Genomic DNA, 19,274 nt, shown 5'->3' with positions numbered 1-19,274 from the left:
TATATATATATATATATATATATATATATATATATATATATAGTTTCCACTTTCTTCAATTATTTATAAACTTACATTGGTAGCGTTGGTCGGGCATGAAAGTGACATTTTTATAGTGTACACAGTCACGTGTTGCTACATTTGCACATGCACATTTAAAAAATGGTCATTAGTTAATCAGTGACTCAGTAAGACTCATTCAACAAAAATACACACCTATCATAGAGCTGCTGTTTGGCAGAGATGGCAGACTCCTCTCTGGGGCTGGACTGCAGCATCTTTAGAAGAGTATCTGTCTGCCCCAGGCCATAATGTAACTTGGCTTCTGTAAGCTCGACACTCAATTGTTGAGGACTCATGTCCAGGCGCACAGAAGCAAGTACCTGCTCCCGTTCTTTTCGTAGCCTCTCAATTTCCCTTGTCTTTCTTTTAGGCCCTTCCAAGGACTGTGGTTTATGTCTAGACTCTGCTGAATAGGGTTGACTGCTTTCTGGAGATTTGTCCATACTTGGATTGCAGTCATTACTGAGCCTTGCTGGTGACTGTTGGTTGATGCCTGACCAATTGGTAAACTTGTTGTGCACTGGCAGGTCTTCTGGGACCCACTGGTCCTCTTTGAGAGGACTGGTTTCAACGAGAGGGTCTATGCTGACCAGGATATCCGTATTGCACTCACTTGGAGCCAGTGACGCCACATCTTCCTCTTGGTACTGAAAATGCCTTTTACTCCGATCACTCCAGCACTTCACCGGATCTTGAGAAAGTCTGAGGTTATGTTTTAGCATGCTGCTTCTATACTTTTGATTGATGGGTGTGGAGGATTGAGATATATTTTGTCTTCTATCTTCATGCTGCCTGTGTTTATCTGAGGAAGTGCATGAAGATATAGGACTATGTAAAACAGACTGACTCAGTCCTTGCACGTGAACTCCTTGAATAAGCTTCTTTCCACCATTCTGAATGCATCTGCCAGATAAAGGTATGATCTCAGAGTACACATCAGATCCATTTCCATTTGTAAAATTAAGGTCACTAAAGTTTTCAAGAGACACAGATGAAACTGATTGGTTTTGACAAACCTTTTCATTCTGATATGTATAAGAACTGGTACTTTGAGCCAGTGCTTTAATTTCAGCAGTATACATTTGTTTTCTTTCAAGCGGATTTTTGAAGGACCTTGAAACTTGTTGCTCAATGGGGCTGTGCATTTTAGTTGGCTTGTGGTGTGACGAGGACTGAGCAGATTTTGCCTTCCCATTCTGGGAGCGATTCAACACATCCACAGTGAGAATAGGTGAAGAGGCACGGTCCATAAATAATACCTGTTTGTCAGGGCAATTCTTTGTCTTCAGTCTCATCTGATGTGCCTGATTGTCCCTTGCCAACATATCAGAAGTGCATTTGCTGTGAGCATCTCCAAAGCAATTGGAAGACTGCCTAATAGGTGCACGGTCTACATTGGTATCAGTTAAGGTCTTGGGGTCAAGAAAGTTCTGATTTGGTACAACGGTCTCTAGAGAGAGGACTTTTGAAGCCGAAACTTCTAACATTCTATTCAGCTGCTCAGAGAGAGGTGAGGTGTTGTGACGCAGGTCAGGCATACTTTTAATAATTTCAAAGCTCTGTCTGTTTTCATATTGATCTCTAATGCATTTGATTCTGGCCTGGTTTGAATCATTGGAAATGTCTGAGCCAATCACTTTGACAATTACATTAACTTCATGAGCCTTGGGATTCTGTACAGACGGGCTTTCGGGGCTAACTTTGCTCTGTTTCATAAGAAATGGAGCGTCAGTCTGGATCCCAATATCTACAGCGGTTTGGGTGGAACCATCTCTCTTACAATGTCCATCAGAGTAAACCTTTAAAACTTTACTACAGGTTTTTAGTGGATGCTCACATTTCAGATCCCTATCCACTGTTCTCATACACTGAATGTTCCCCAGAAGGTCAGATGTATTGAGAATCAACTCAGAGAGATGTTCAGACATATTCTGAAGACTTGCCCATGTGGTGGATGTTCCATGTGCCTGTCTGGACACAGGAACCTGGGTGTTGCTCCTCCTGTGTCTACTTTTCTTCTTTAGGTCCTCATCAAACATGATTGTCTGTGTGCCATGGTCACATTTCCTTGATCTCTCTTGAGTTTCATGTTCAGAAGAGTAGACTAGAACTATTTCATCAACTTGGCCTGAGCTGTGGCCCAAGTCTGAGGTATCATTGTAACAGTCACTGCTTGAAGCTGCTAATGTCTTATCACTAGAAACCAAGGTATGACAGACTTCCTTCAGCTGGGACTCTGTGGAAATATGCTGGCTGGAATCTTCAACACTGCTTAACGTGCTAGAAAGCCCTTTGTGGTTTGCATAAGTGCTCAAATGAGAATTAAAAGGAGAGTTCTGGATATTCAGGCCATTGTCCACACTGCAACATCTAGTTATATGCTTGTCACAGTCTTCTATCTGAGACAGCTGGCTGGAAATATTGACAGCACTTCCAAAGGCTTGATGTCTGTTCACAGCTTTCAGCAACTCATCACTCTTAATTGCATGAATAAAGGGGTTGATGTCACTTGAAGCAAAATGCAGCGTAGGTTCTCGCATAGGATCAGTCTTATCCAGCTGTGTTCTTCCTGGTGTATGTTCATGTGAAATCTGTTTAGAACAGCTGCTCCTGATTACACTGACAGTTTCATCCTTTAACAGACTATTTGAATTTGAAATTTCAGCAGTGAGATGTGATTGTCTCTGTCTGGGATGACTCTCCTTCTCCGCTATATCTGTGGTGACTTCTTCACCACTGCTAGCATCCAGACAGTGGTTTTCTATTGCTCTAGGACCAATAACTGAAGATAAAGATGTATGTGGTTCATCAGGTACAACATTCCCTGCTCTACTCTGAGTAATCATATTTGGTCTTCCAAGAGCAGCTGTGCTAGGTTTAGCTCGAGTGACTGTGCTACAGTGATGGACTCTGGTTTTGGGAATCTCATCAAAGGATGAATCAGCAGAGTCTGTAGATGAACTCAGAGGGGCTCTAAAATGGGCTCTTCTGTACTTTTTTGTCTTTAATCTCTGTCGGTCATCATTATGGCTGCAATGATTCAATCTTGCACCAGCTACTCTTGCATGATCTTCCACTCCAGTAGCCTTTTCAGTGGATTCAGGTTTATGTTGATGTTCTTTTGGGGTTATATTTAGTGGCCTGGTTTTCTCAGACGTAGTTGAAAATCTGAGGTCAGGTTTATTTGCCTCTCTCCTTTCTGTCTGGTTTCTTCCTTCTGACCAAACTGCAAAGTCAACACAGATGGTTGACTCTTGAGCTTGCACTTGGTTTGCAGGTTTTAGTGTCTCTGCACCTTGAATATCCACAGATTGTCCCAGAGTATTGGTTTTATAATTCTTGTGCTCAACTCCACATACTGACTGATCTTCTGGTCGAAAACTGTTATAAGCTCCATTCATGACTCTTTGGGTTATTTGGTACGTTTGATCATCACTGCTAGGCTGTGATGAAGTACAGGATTTCAAAAGTGCCTGGCTTGAATTAAAAATATTGTTCTCTTTATTTAGTTCTCCAGAACAAGTGTTGTTAATGAGCCCCACTGGTTTGTTATCACTACCATCTCTAGTAATAATGTTACAGGAAGTGTCTGTGCCCTGCTCACCATGAAGCCGATTTCGGGTGTTGCAAATATGATCATTTCCACTTCTTTCCAAGGGAGAAGATCTTTCACATGCTAAATTGTTAAATGGCCTAGAACCAGTGGCCTGAACATTTTCAGCTGATTTAAACGAACATTCATTCTCCTGACTCTTTGAGACAGTACTGACTTCTATATCCTGCTTAAATTCAGAAGTCATATTTCCTTTGCTAACAGATTCACTGTTAGCAACCTCATTGTGCATTTCTGAAGCAATGCAGTACTCCACAGGATGCAAGACCTGAAGAACACAACTTTCTTTTGGTGAACTTGAGACCTCTGAAAAGTTGCTTCCTACAAGAGGGAGACATGACCAAGTTGGCAGACCAACTTCACAGCTTTTGATCCTTACAGAGGTACTTGCAAGAATGGAATTATCACATGCGTTTTGGATAGATGTAGGATTTAATTTCCGCAGCACACAGTGATCAGCTTCTTTAGCTTTTGCAGTGTTAGGACAGGTGACATATTCAGGACTTGGAGTGACTTTGGTACACGTATATGAGGGCTGTATATAAGCAGACATCACTGTCATCTGACTGGGTGTGCAGCTTTCAATGACCAATTTATCAACTATACCATCCTGATAGCCAATATTTAAAGAATAAAGATTGTTATCTAGTTCAGAATGCAGGACATTGGAGTCTACAGTACAATCCTCTACTGACTGAGAAGGGTAATTACTAATGAGTCCACTCTCTGGGTGGTGTAATATAGTTTCTTTCTCCATTGGAGAACATTTGAGAAAATATTTCCCTTGGAGACTGCAACTTTGCTTGCTATCATCATTAGGAGACATAAATGGAAATATCTGGCTTTTGCAAGTTCCTGTTTTTGAACCTTCCAATGTAGCTTCATGAACGTTAACGTCAACGATGCTAGTTGCTGGGGATCTTTTGCTAACTGTCTCTGGTTCACCATTACCCTCTTCACCTCTGTCCACAGTCAGAGACATGTTGAGGTGTTCTTTCACAACTTCTGATATCTTCTCCTCTATCGTAGGGTCAATTTTTCCACACTTTCTGTCATCAAACATTCCTTTGTCAGTAACCTCAACAACACGGGCTGCATCATATTTTAACTCATCCATCCTAATGTCATTTTCATTCACAAGATAGCTGGATGATTTCTTTTGTTCAGGGGCTATAAATGCAGGTCTAAGAGCACATTTACTGTTGTTTTGTTTTACAGTGTTTCTGTCCAGAGATGGTACTTTGGAATCTTGCTGTAAGTCTGCCCTTTCACAGGCACTGGATAAACTGACAGACATCTTTTCTTTTGATGACAGTTTTACTGTTGTGTCTCTGCCGATACTAAAACTGTCAACCTTCATTGCCTCATATTCCTCTATAACAGCTGAGTCACTTGGAGCAAAGGTTCCTACACAACATGTCTGTTGAATATTTAAATTGTTTGTTGTTACATCATCAGAATTTTTGCTTGTTTTTCCTGTGCGCTTACATGACACATCAACAGCTTCATGATCCAGCTTAACAAAACAGTGTTTGGACCCATCAACTTCTTCACTGTAATTCTCTGACCTTATGTTCATTTCAGAAGAGCAGTCTTTTGTATCTCTTGTAACATAGATCTCTGTACAGTTTGCTGTTAAGGGAAAATCACTCAATTCTTGATGCTGCAAGGCTTTGTCATCACCCACAGCTTTTTCTATATGGTTATACAAATGCTCAACTCTTTGAGATTCACATGAAATTTCATTGTGTATTTCTGACCTCTGCATTACTGAGTGCTGGAGTTCCTCAGTTGAAGTTATGAAGGATTGGTTACTATCAATTTTTCTAACAGATGGAGATTGGGAAGCACCATCACAGTGGAAAACCTCTAAAGATGTGTCATGTTCACTCTGTTTCAAGGCACAATTAATGCTGCTGGAAGGGCTGCTTGCAAGCTCAACAGCATCAACTCTTTCGGCACATTGTGTTCCTTGTAACGCTGTAAAGTGCTCTTGTGTTGCACATTTTTTCGTTAATAAACTCTCACTACCTGAAACAATACGTTCCTTATACAAGAGAGTCTGATTCGTTGTACAGCATCCTGAAGAGCCTGGCATGACCTCTCTATCTTTGGAATAAGCATTGACCACATTAGCATCATAACCATCCAGTGCTTCTGATTCTGGTGGAACTTCACTGTTAGAACTAGATGCATCCTTTCCATGAATGTTTGTAGAGGCACTTGTATACAGTTTGTATATATACTTCTCAATGGTGCAAGGGTCATCTGTGCACTGTGTTTTACAATTACTCAACAGCCCACTGCTCTCATGCAATAAGGTGTTCTCATGTGTGGAACATAGTGTTGAAGTGGGATCACTCCAAAAAGAATCCAAGTTTGTTTCCATGTCAGAAGATGCCTGACTTTGTTCCTCAAGTGTTTCACCCTCTGTGGAATCAGAGTGAGGTGATCTTTGACCTTCAGACTCATTCACTGTAATAGACTGATCCAGGCTAGTTGTACTTTGCCTGCTATTGCTTTCCGCAGGCTTGTGTAGTGCTCGTTTCAACAAATCCTCTGAGACTCTGAGGCTTCGGGGACTATCTGCCGCATCAGTGGAAGACCACGCATCAGTAAGCGCAAGTAAATTCTCTGGTTCTTTTACGCTGGCATTACTTGAAGGTCTGGACTCAAACACTAGCTCAGAGATGTGTGAAGACTCATTAACTGCTTGAGACTCCTTTTGTCTTTCAGGCTTAGGATTACCATTTATTTTCCAGAAAACCTCTGCAGGCATGTCTTTGGATTTCTGTACTTTTTCTTTAGCTATTGTTGATTGAAGGCTGGATGAGGGATGGAAACTATGACTTAGAGAGTAACTAGCCTTCTGTGTGGGCTTTGCAGTAATTTGTTTCTGACTACTCTCCATGACAAGAGAATCCTTAGACATCTGACTGTCCTCACTTTCTGCCTCGCTTGGTTCATACTCTTCCTGCTGAAGCTGCTCTGCCAAAGCTATGGCATAAGCTGATGAGAGCGAGTCCACTGAGAAAAGGCTGTCACAATCTGAAGAGCCATCAATCTCCTCATCATCATTTTCTACACATCCAGTCAGCTCCTGCTGCATCCTGACCCATTTTTTGGTTTTATTGGTCAGAGCCTCGACACTGTGCCAGCGCCTCTGCTTCTGTGTCTTGTCTTTTATTGAGGTAAGATGCTCCAAACCTTCACAAGACACTGTTGTTTTAATAAAGCACTTTTGTTGCTTTGTCTCCATGTTTCCAACAATGTTATCTTTGTTTCCTTCCCCAACAAACAGAGCTTTTGCTCTGTTAGAAGACTTGGCACCTCGGCCACCACGCAATCCTAAAGGAGGCTTCCGGAACACCCTTGATAAGGCTGTTTTTATCCCAGAGCCAACAGATCGAGAAAGCACTTTGCGTATTGTCTCTAAGCCCTTACTTCTACCATGGGCAAAAGTCTTTCCACCCTTGGCTAAGCTTTTCTGTGTACTTGATTGTTTTATTATTGGCAGTACCTTTTTTGTGTCACAGTTATTTGAATCCAGTACAGACTGTGAGGATGCATTATGATTTCCTGAAGGATTCCAAACTGATGATTCAGGATTAGACGCAAGTGTTTTTCTCTCAATCATTCCACCAGATGGTCCATCATCTTTTGGTAAGGTTTTGAGGTTCTCAGAGGAATCAATCATGCTTGAGGTCCCTTGACTATATCTTGAGGGCATAGTGTTGGAGCGGCCTCTAGTCTTTTGATCAGGTAGACATTCATCAGACACCCATTTCCTAGGACAGGTAAACTCAGAGAGAGATGATGTGGATTCAGATGATCTGTTCCTCCTCAGAAACTGTCTGTTAGGTAAATAAAAAAGTTATATAAAAAAAAAAAAGTTCTTTGAGTCTTCGATTTTCTGAATGATTTTCCTTATTTACTTAAAACATCAGCCATATTTTTACAGCATTTAATCTCCATAAAGGACTTTTCTCATGATAGCCAATTTAAATGGCCTTTACTTACCTAAAAATGGGTGTATGCTGAGGGTAAAGTCGAGACAAAAGTTCGGCAGAAAACGAATGCCTTCGTAAGGCCAATGGATGTCCTCTGCACTTCGAGGGGGACCCTAACTCGGGGGATGAGGGTCCATCCACTCTAAATGAAAGGGTGTTCTCTAGCCTCTGAAGTTCTCGCTTTGCCTCCAAAAGGTGTCTCTTACGAGCAATTCTCTCCAGCTGGTAGTGCAGCCTTTTGCGGCGGATGCGATTCTCGGCTCTCCGAAGCGCATGGTGCTTCAGGAGCTCCTCTTGCACCACCTGTTTCCCAACTCCCACGATCAGTGATGGACCCACTGTTTCTGCATCACCCTCAACTAGAACTTTCCGATTACCACCTGCTAGTACAGACAGCGGAACGACATCTGTCTGCACTCCTGACTCCAGTGTTCCCCTCTCCCTGATGGCAGTAAGACGTTCCTTTTCTTGCAAGATCCACTGCTGAACTGCAAGGAAGAGACAAGACGTGGTTTCACTATTCACATGAAAAATTAACAGGGATGATATTTTAATGAAATTATTTGACATAAGATCACGTGTAAAAATTCAGATGTCATTAAACTTAGCTCTTTAGATGATGTGTTCATTTTATATAATAATTTATCTGTTAACTGAAGCAGCAGTCAAATCTATAATTCATGTGATAAAAGAAAGGAAAAATTATCAAATCAAAAGTAATGCATAACTTTATTTCAAAAATTGGAAGGAAGAGTAAACATTACACTGTGATTCTGTACAGTAAAAATTGTATGTATTTGCAATATTCCACTTTTCAGTGAGGCTATAGCCTATAGCACAAAAAATTACTCACTCTCACTGTGCTGCTGGCGAAGATGAGCCTGTTCTTTTTCGAGGTCTTTCTCAGCTCGTCTCTGCTCCACCTGGATCTTTTCCCACAGACACTCCACGTAACGCTGCTGCTCTTCCAGCCGCTGTCTGTCAGCCGGGCTGTCACTAAGGTCCAGACCACCAGCTTCCGCCGTCCTACACATATAACAAGAAAAACACCGAACTTAAAGATTTACAGAAATACCTAACATTTATGTATCAGGACAGACAAATATCCTCTTAATACATAACACTTATATGTGTAATATACTACCATATTTATTTGACATTTTAGAAAAAAGAAGATCTACTGAAAATCTACACTATTTAAAAAATGTCTGGTATAAGAAGATAACAGAGTTCCTACCTCAGTAAATGAGGCTTGCCTACATTCAGCGTCCTTCAGTTACCAAGTAACCCTGAGTCAATCTTAAAAACAAGATAATGGTCCTCTAGAGAACTCATTATTTGCCCAACACTTCCAGTCACTAGCACTGCAAGCTTGCACCATGTTATAAAACTTAACATTACATATGTGCCTTAAGGGCAGTCATTGGCTGGAGGTTAGGGAGCTGGCGCTGTGACCCGAAGGTCGCCGCTTGGATCCCCAGCGCCAACAGTGTGTGACTGAAGTGCCCTTGACCAAAGCACCTGACCCCCAGTTGCTCCCCAGGCGCTGTGGATAGGGCTGCCCACCAGGGCTGCACGCTCCGGTCAAGTGTGCTCACTGCCCCCTAGTGTGCATGTGCTCTCTAGGTGTTTCACTTCACAGATGGGTTAAATGCAGAGGTGAAATTTCCCTGCTGTGGTCACTTAATCTTAATATGTAAAAGTATGACTGATTCTAGATCATTGCTGACATTCTCAACAGTATACCAAGAAACCCAAAAATGGATAACACTTTCTATGACTACCATGAAAATGAGAATGTATAAACACACTCATAACATGTTATAATGCTTTCATACGACATTTTAAATATTGCTGTAAATAATTATAAAAATGCTTTACATGATAACTATGTTTATTATGCATTACAACTTGTAAAATTAATGTATTATAAATAGTGATCATAATACATTATATTGTCAGCACCAAAGAAACTCAGTTCCAGCTTGCATAAAGCGTTATTAAGTATAACCATAAAAATCAACTTTCATTTAGGCTAAAATATTTCCCACTTTACTTATGCCTCACAAATACAGCTTACAGGTTCTTATAGTAGTGTTATATCATATGTTTATCAATATGAATCTAATGACCTAATAAAGAAATTGTCACTTTGCTTGAAGCTTCCAAAGACATTACATTCAATATTGTATTCACACTGTACATTAAATAATAATAACAATAAGAAGATGATGCAGAAGAAGAAGTAAACAACTTATTTCATATAATAAAAACAGCCACAATGTGTAACACATTTCATAAATACTTATAACCATGTCTATAGTGCATTAAGAATGCATTATAACATGTCTTTAATGTGCTCAGAGATTTCTATAGACATGGTTTTCAAAGAGAGTGTTACTAAAAATGTTCTGGATGTAAGAATTCATCTTACCTTGAGAAAGTGCTGAAGGAGGAGTCACAAAGTAAGCCTGCTTCACTGGTCTGTAAAAGAATATTTGGCTTTATGATCTGTATAGCTTTTCCATTTCTTGATCAATAAAAAAAAGAAGTGGCATGTTGATGTGGCGCATAACTGGCAGGTGGCATCAAGTTAAAAATGTATTTTTGGTCTTTGATACTGAAGGGTATGCCTTCTAGGTTTTATATATATATATATATATATATATATATATATATATATATATATATATATATATACATACATACACACACACACACACACACACACACACATACATACATACATATATATATATATATATATATATATATATATATATATATATATATAGTACTGTGCAAAAGTGTTAGGCGCCCAAGACACATTTTTAAAATCTATTTGTGTAGTATGTGTTTATTTGCTGAGAAAAACTATATATATATATATATATATATATATAAATAATAGTGATTTTATGGATGTTAGTGTGTTTATTTAACCATTTTCAAACCTCTCCTTGAGGAAGCCCAGTATTATATGCAATTAAAAAGCAACTCCTGGTTTGACCAATCAGTGCTTCATTAATTGTGCTAATGATGATCAAGTCACTGCGGTAGCTGTGAAGGTGTCAAGGAAAAATATGGACCCAAGAAATTCTTGTTACTTTTTATTGTTTTTATGTTTATTTAGAATAAAGTCATGTTCAATTCAATGTATATTGTGATGTGGTAAATCATTTAAAAATTTGCTTAGATGCCTAAAACATCAAAGCACAATGCTGTCTATCCCATAGACTTGTCATGCTGAAGGCTGTGCTAGTACAAATAATGAAGTACAGAACAGAATGAGTAATTGTACCCGTCTCCTCTCTCTCAGCACAGCTGCCTCTGCAGGATGATTGAACCTGAACTTGAGCACTCCTACTGTTATCACTGCACCTTAAAGATCATAAAAAATAGAACCATATGTCAGTCTACAAAGAGTGCTTTTCCAGCTAAAATATATTAATTCAAATTTCATTACTAAAAAGATTTTTTTAATTGAAACGCATTTTGTTCATGTCTATACAGTGTTTTCAAGTTTCATCCCAAATATAGGTAAATAAAAAGTTATTAGCATTCTGTTGTAAATATACCACACTACTTGTTCAAGTAATATAAAAACATTTTAAGTAAAATGTTCAAAAAGCTGCACTATGTAAAAGTATTTTGTTTTTTTTTGAGTCAAGAGAAAAACTGTGCTGAAGTAAGGTGTGTTTGTGCTGCTGTGAGTCACCCTACAAAGCCTAAAACAGCTGGGTTGGATTTTGAAGGAGTTTTTGGACCACAATGTATGTCTTTATGTATTATACACACAGGCTTTAAAAGAAAGTTCAGCACAACCAACATTACAAAATGTTCCCCTGCGCATTTTAGGCAATTACACATTTTCACCAAAGAGGTCTCCAAATTACCATGACTAACATAGTGCAGCTTTCCTTTACACCCCAAACACACCAAATTATTAAGCTGCAAAAATAATGTACTGTCACATTAAGTAATGAACTGTAGAGTATGTGAAATCATTTAAGTCATCAGAGGAGTTTAGTTTAACATCTGGTAAATTTTGCTTTTATTCAACAATGATGATTTGATTTGAACAATGATGATTGAGCATGAGTGTATTGTATTTACCTTGTGCAAGTCTACAGGTTTCAGTGACCTCTCTGTCGTTGATCATGCAGATGCTGTGTGGGAGGGGTCTGAGGGTCACCACTCCATTCTGATTCTCAATTTCACATGCTGAACCCTCTGACAGGACTGAGACATTATAGTGCAACAGATTAGACATAAAGTCACTGCCTTTTTATCTACATATATGAATTTTATTTAACTTCTTAAATGCCCAGGACCTGCCAGCAGCAGGAATTTAAGGGGTTTAAGGCTGTTGTAAGAAAATGATCATAAGAAGTTACATTAATTAATTCAGACAGCATCATAATACATTATTATCATATAACACATATAATACAACACACTTGATAACTTCATATTTAGTGTTATACAGCTTTGCATTTATAGCCACATCTTATTTTTATCTTTTTCATATTACAATAACTACACATTTCTCTGCAGCTAAATTGGTTTTAGATTGGTTTATACTGCTTATATAAAAACCTCGATTCCAATTTTTGAAGAGTGATCATAAATGTCTGAACAGTAGTGTATAAGAATGAAACAGTACCTATATGAGGTACCTCCTCATTCTGGTGCTGAGGTCCAATTCTGGTGACCCCTTCCTGTGATACATAGAAGGTTGAGTGCTGATAAGAACATTTCAGAGGACTGCACTGTTGGCTGTGCCCATAACAAACCGTGTTTCATAACAACTCTGAGGATAACGTTACAGTCTTTGTTTGCTCTAAACTCTGGCACTAATCACACCTCAAACGCATGCATGGGGATTTGTTTAGGGTTTCTGAGAGGGACTAAAAGCTTGCTTATGTAAGTCCAGACTTGCTCCCAGTGGCATTACCTTTTAACACACGGAAAAATGCTGAAACTGCAGAGCCTGAGGCCACTTTTGTCTTCAGAACTGCCCCTCACTGAGCTTACAGAAATCTACCAAGCCTAGGCAGTAAAGCCTGTGTAAACCTTGGCCAGGCCTAAACTGCGAAACATGCATAACATGAAAGGGAAGGAAAGGAAAGAGAGAGAAGCAAAACCCAAAGTAGGATTAACCTGCTGCAGACAACCAGTTACTTACCCTCCACAGGCAGGTAATCTCAAAGAGTTTTGCAGAGAGCAAGAAAGAGAAAGGGAGGAATAAATGCAGGAAGAACATGAACAAAAAAGAGTTAATTAGAAAGCAGAATTTAAGAGGAAGGTTAAAATGTGCTGAACAGGTCCAATGAGATAAAAAAGTGACCTTTAAGCTCTTGATGTCACAATTATGCACACAAAAAAGCCATGTTTAAAATGAACGGATTCTATAAAAAGTGCAGATTCTAAATTAATATAACACTTGTGTATAAGTAGGAGAAGAGATATTTGTTTATGATTTAAATTTCATCAAAAGTTGCTGAGCTGCTCAAAGATGTTGCTACAGAACATGAACTAAGAGTAAATGTAAACCACTGTGTTACTCACCATGTGATTAAACACACTATATTTCCAAAAGTATTTGCTCATCTGACTTCACACGCATATGAACTTGAGTGACATTCCATTCTTAATCCATAGGGTTTAATATGATGTCAGCCCACCCTTTGCAGCTATAACAGCTTCAACTCTTCGGAGAAGGCTTTCTACAAAGTTTAGGAGTGTTTTTATGGGAATTTTTGATTCTTTGATTGAATTTTTGAAAAAGCACATTTGTGAGGTTAGACACTGATGTTTGACGAGAAGGCCTGGGTCACAGTCTCCGCTCTAATTCATCCCAAAGGTGTTCTATCAGGTTGAGGTCAGGAGGTCAGTGTCCACTCTTTGCCTTTATTACAGCTTCTTTTCTTTTCAGGAGACTTGCTTTCAGTTTTTCTGCTCAGAGAACACCAGCAGCTTCTTTTATTGCAAATTTTCCTCCTTTTTGTCTGTTTCATTTCTCAGTAACAGCTTTTTGACAGCTACACATCCTTTCAGACTCAGTGTTGAGATGTTTTCTCAAAGTGGAAGGATGGACAGAAACACTGGTGGATTTTTTCAGATCTGAATAGAGTGGAGCTTGATTTTCTCCTCTCACTCAAAGATGAAGGAGTTTTTGAGGTCTACCAGGTCTTGCACAATTGTTAGGAGTCTTTTTTTAATATAAATAATAATTTTTGAACACCAGTTTTGGAAACTCTCACTTTTTCCCCCCTTTTGGCTTCTCCCGTTGTTATGCAAGTTGATTATATCAATCCTCAAAAATATCTCCTGAAAAATAAATAACTAATTGTACTTAATGGATGCTTTAACTGTAAATGAAACAAATGGGCCACTGACTTTTACACAGCACTACTCATGTGAATAGCACAGCAAAATTAAGTAACTCTCTAAGGACTGATTGGCTCAGTACCCGTAGGTGGTAGATAGTGACTCCTGTACTAAGGACATCTGGCTCCAAGGAGATGAGATGTGGCAGCAGAGAATGGATCTGAACTCCTGCTCTGTTCTCATTTATATCCACACTGTACTCCTCCAGCAATGACCACTTATGACGCCAACTGTCTGACCAATCTTTAGTCAGCTGCTCCACCTGGACAGAAGAAAAGATAATGACTATTTGTTGCTTAACCTGGAAGCAGTTAATATCCAGGGATTTAGGCACAGACCTTTATTTCATTCTGCAGGACTATATCAGAAAAGCTGCCATCTCTCTCATCGCTCAGCGACGGGCTTGGGTTTCTCTGCTGTGGACACAACAAATAATTAGCCAAAATCACCATCTGTATGAGTTGTCATTTGTTCATCTGTTCACCGGCCACTTTATGAGAAACACAAACCTTTTGAGCCCACTTTGTTACTGTAGAGATACGACAGTCTGTTGTTGTACACCTACACTGCCAGGCAGAAGTACCCATGTCCCAATGTCCACCCATGTGATTTATCCCCTTGTTGTGATGTCAGCTCTCTCACCTTTCAGTTATTTAAACCAACTTTGTTCTAAAAAATCTTCAATATGTGCTTTTAACATTAGTTTAAAGAGGGAAAAAATGTCAAAGCATCAATTATTACTTACATATTTTATTACCATTATCATGTTTTATTATTATTTTTAGATATTTATATTACGTAAACAGAATACATAAGTATAAGGTGGATGTTTCTAATAAAGTGGATGGAGAATGCAGAGAGCATCTCCCATAGAACATAGAAGAATACCATTGAGAAGTTCAGCAGCATGCTCTTCAGCCGATCAATCTCCTCCCGAAGGTCCCTGATCAGCCTCACATTAGCATCCTGAGAACAGTAAAAGCTCTCATTTTTGACAAATGTATCATCAGTGAAGTGCAGTAATCAGAACAAAATTCAAACCATACAACAATTGAGATGACATTCAAACCTACCTCATTCACTCTTGGCTTGTTGACAATGTTCCTAGCATGAGCTGCATAGCGCAGGGTGCTGAGAGTTTCATTATAGCTGCTATAAGACGGGGATATTGCTGCAAGATATTTAGAGTGAGAGTTAGAAAAAAAAAAACAAAACCAAAAAAAAAAAAAAAAAAAATCACTGACTACATATTATATTAATCTTCCTTATAACCTGAACTCCCTCAATAACCGTTAAGTGAAGTTTTTCCCTTAGAAGTCCCAGTTATGGCTGGGAAAACCAACAAAACCTGAATATATTGTTTATCACTCATAGCTCTTTAAAATAAACATAGAAAATTGGTCAAAAGCACAGATTCTAAACTTTTAATCAATACCACATTTGTAATTTTGAGGAAAAAATATTTTATGTAAATATAATTAATGATGTAATTGTGTGATTACAATAAAATAATTGTGTAATGCAAAGCAAACATACAGCATAGAACTGCAAATGTTTAAACACCTCAAGTTAAATTGTTAAATAGTTAAAACTTACAAACAAATAATGCATTTTTCTTCATATTTCAGTGCACAATTTCTATTCATTAGCTCAGTTTAACATGAGAAAAAAATCTTCCTTTGCATGTTGTGCAGAGGTGTGTTCTCTGTAAAGGATTTGTTAATTTATTTTCACTTAGAGAATCAACAAGTCAGGTAATTTGACCAGGTGCGCCAAAGCATTTACAAATGACTGTTCATTCAAACTCACTTGCTATCATGATGGTTTTGGAGTTGCCACCCAGGCTGTCTTTAAGCAGCCAGGTGAGAACAGAGTCTCTGTAGGGGATGAAGCAGTGCCTGCGACCACTGCTGGACAGCGAGCTGGAGTGACTTCCCACAGTACTGCCATCCCCCTCACTCAGCATGCTGTTAATGCTCTGACTGCTGCTGCACATTTGAGAGTTCTGGGCTGGAGGAGGATAAAGGCAAGAGAGTTAGGGAAGGACTGAGGAACCAAAGAGCAAGAAAGAGTACAGGGATGAATACTGTGATACTTTCCATACCGAGGGCTGAGATAACAATGCCCAGAGTCACCAGTGACTTGTTGATGTTGGCTCCTTCTGTGATTCGGTCTCTGCAGTAGTGGGGGTCTGCTCTCTCACTGACAGACAAACACGAAAATACAACAAGCACAAAAGAGTATGAGTGCTAGCAATCAAGTATCTCCACTAGGGGGCAACCTAAACAGTCAAAGTGAGGTTTAGAGCATGAGTAAATAAACAGAAGATAATCAGGTTATGACATGTAACGTGGTTGTACTTGAACACCACAGCAGTTCAAGGTTGATGGTTGAAAGACCTTTATGTAGCAGATGCAAGCAATCACCAACCTGCCAGCCAGGTCCACCAGGTTGATCTTGCTGACTATTTCGGATGGAAGGTTATTCTCTAAAATAGCCTACAAAAGACCATTTAACAGAAACAATAAGCTGTGAGTGCACTTAAAAATTTGAAAGCAGAAATATAAAGCAAAACAAAGAAGAACACACTACTGTTTAAAAGTTTGGCAAAAGTCTATAATCTAACTTACATGTGAGTACTGTGGAAGATTTTAAAGTTCTGTTCTATTTATTATTAATTTGTTCTCAAGTGTGCAATCTATAATCTATATTCTTTCTGTGCAATAATTCTTAAAATGTGCAATATCATATGACTCTATAAGCTATCCAAGGAATGTGCAATAACTAACTGCTACCTCTATTGTCTATTGTCTGTTTAGAATATATAGTTTTATCATCCTTTTTCTTTATATTTAAGATTTTTTGTACTTTTTTCCCCCTTAAATCTGCACTTTATATGTTTTAGCCTTATGTTTAATTATTTTGCATGTAGAAAGTGCCGCTGGACTGCTGCTCATTTTCGTTGTACACTGTGCAATGGTAATAAAGGCATCTTATCTTATCTTAAAGGAACAGAGAGAGCTGTGTAACAGAGAATGTAATCAAAATAAAATTAATATCCAGGATTGGTCATATTTCAAAAGAAGAGATCAAATCTGACAGATGATTGACAGACGATACTTCACCAAAAAAATTCATTTTGATGAATAATGTGTGAACTTGCATTTTACAAGTTTTTATTGAAGATAAAATACTAATAATTGTTAAATCCACAAGTGATTCGCTTCACTTGAACTTTTGAATGACAATGTTTGGTGTCCAAAGTTTGCTTCTGTAGTTTTGCATTGAACCATAAGCTTAAAGACTTGTTGGCTACATTAGTCTCATAGTTCTAGCCAAAACTAAGGATGCACATTTTAGATTTGAAACATGTCCTGGCTAAGAGGAAGACTGTGAAAATTTGACTGTTGGCTGAACCATCACTTTAAGTCAACTGGGCAAAAAAACAGCTATTATACATACAGTGACAGAAGATTCTACTGATCACAAGACTAGCCATGCTTTATTACTAGGTTTTGCTAAATTTGGAAATGGGGTAATGGCAATTTTGACGTGAGCTCAGCTGGTGCCATTTAGTGGTTGTATGATTGGGACCTGCGTGTACTGGATGCTGAAGATGGCGTGTGACCGGCTGCTGGCATCATGAACATGTGTGGCTGCTGTGATGCGGTTAGAGATGCCCTCCTTCAGCAGATGTTCCGCCTGCTTGTAGTCTGACACTACATGCTGAGACAGACCTACAACACAGACATCATAAAAAAATCATTCATCATAATATTCCTCTTTCTTAGACATGAGTCATTTCTATTCTCTTCCTGTTTCAGCTATAACACTTAACCTTGACCTCAGGAAGCATTGGAATAGATCACTCTACTACTCATCCAGATGTTAGAATAAGTTTTTAATCAATAGTAATTTAGGCTCAGATGGACTTAAAGGTCTTTCAAGAGAGACCGAAAGAGAGAGAGCAAGAGAGAGACTGTATGTATTCCACTGGTCTTCTACCAGCCACAGGAAGGTGAGCTCACTTCCTTTGCTGTTCTGGGGTTTCTCCTGATACACACAATGACTGGATGTTGGACGCTGGACAAAAATAAAGGAGGTGGGGAAAGGAGGGGGGGGCCATTGTGCGACACTGTGAGCAGCACTGATTTGAGAGTTTGAGAGTTCAGCTGCGAACACAGTACAAAAATGGACATTCATTCATGGACAGTTACCACAAAACTAAAAATACACAACCATCCATCAAAGCCCACTCGTTTCTCTAATGCTGAAAACCTTCTGAATAGAGTGGATTGGAATATATAAGGTGGGAGAACAGGTAAATTAAGGGATAGTGATTCGAGCTTCCTCCAGGTTTGGCTGAGGTAAGAAAATTATTATGAAAGCTGTTCAAATGTTGTCCCTTGAACTCTCACCCTGCACATATGGGCCCTTCTCTGGGTGCTCCCTCACACGTAGTGGGGTCGGCTTCTTCTGGTCATTCCCTCTCAGGAGATCACGCACACGCTCATTATAGATCTCTAAAAAGCTAAAGTAAGAAAAAATACTGAGCTCATTACAATATTATATATATATATATATATATATATTAAAAATCGTCTCAGAAACATCACTGAAAAATGAACTTATTCTATCATAGAAAACTATCATAACAAGTAAAGAGTTCTGGAGGAGTTCAACTCAGTATTTCATTACATTATTGTACTTTTTATATTCTTATTTTTTAAACAATTATTTGACTTTTCTTTTGCTCTAATATTGTGATACATACCATGTATTGGGAAAAGGTCTTTTTGCAATATAATATTTTTTCCATAATGCCTTACATCACCTTAAAATAAAATAAAGAGCTTAGAACCCACTCATGCACAAATATGTACTGGAATTAGGAGTTGCCCCTCACCTAATTTCAACCCTGCAGTTCTGCCCATCTGGAGAGTCCATATCAGATGATTGGAAAAGCCCCTGAGGTTAGGGAGAGACAGGTACAGCCAGTGAAAAGAGTCTAAATGGGTCAAAATGTTGCAACAGGCATCTCTCTTCACATTAAAATATCATACCAAGTACTACAATTCATATCAGAGACATACCTGACAGATCCGAGGTGTCAGTCCAGTAGAGTCCTGCAGTACATCAAAAGTTAACATCTGAGTAATGTGATCCTAGTTTCAACACTAATATCAATGTTTCAA

General features: G+C 38.8%; 1 protein-coding gene across 2 annotated transcripts in view; it reads right to left on the bottom strand.

Moving 5' to 3' along the window:
• stard9 (StAR-related lipid transfer (START) domain containing 9) overlaps nt 1-19,274 on the bottom strand; it is a 55,307-nt gene that overhangs the window by 8,855 nt on the left and 27,178 nt on the right. Inside the window, exons 5-23 of one of the 2 annotated variants that reach the window (XM_037541878.1) lie at nt 19,173-19,205; nt 18,986-19,047; nt 18,498-18,610; nt 17,674-17,816; nt 16,510-16,577; nt 16,184-16,281; nt 15,889-16,089; nt 15,153-15,250; nt 14,968-15,045; nt 14,418-14,495; nt 14,162-14,341; nt 12,875-12,892; nt 12,353-12,407; nt 11,803-11,928; nt 10,988-11,067; nt 10,121-10,170; nt 8,540-8,712; nt 7,697-8,174; nt 217-7,530 (exon numbers count right to left, since the gene is read on the bottom strand). In XM_037541878.1, the coding sequence (XP_037397775.1) occupies nt 217-7,530; nt 7,697-8,174; nt 8,540-8,712; nt 10,121-10,170; nt 10,988-11,067; nt 11,803-11,928; nt 12,353-12,407; nt 12,875-12,892; nt 14,162-14,341; nt 14,418-14,495; nt 14,968-15,045; nt 15,153-15,250; nt 15,889-16,089; nt 16,184-16,281; nt 16,510-16,577; nt 17,674-17,816; nt 18,498-18,610; nt 18,986-19,047; nt 19,173-19,205 (9,446 nt within the window). The remainder of the gene's footprint in view (nt 1-216; nt 7,531-7,696; nt 8,175-8,539; nt 8,713-10,120; nt 10,171-10,987; nt 11,068-11,802; nt 11,929-12,352; nt 12,408-12,874; nt 12,893-14,161; nt 14,342-14,417; nt 14,496-14,967; nt 15,046-15,152; nt 15,251-15,888; nt 16,090-16,183; nt 16,282-16,509; nt 16,578-17,673; nt 17,817-18,497; nt 18,611-18,985; nt 19,048-19,172; nt 19,206-19,274) is intronic. The other variant, XM_017694521.2, reaches the window with a different exon arrangement.

Source organism: Pygocentrus nattereri, chromosome 10 (genome assembly GCF_015220715.1).
Source record: "Pygocentrus nattereri isolate fPygNat1 chromosome 10, fPygNat1.pri, whole genome shotgun sequence".
Lineage (NCBI taxonomy): Eukaryota > Metazoa > Chordata > Actinopteri > Characiformes > Serrasalmidae > Pygocentrus > Pygocentrus nattereri.
Note: the sequence above shows the minus strand (reverse complement) of the source record. Positions and strands in the feature narration are given on the sequence as shown.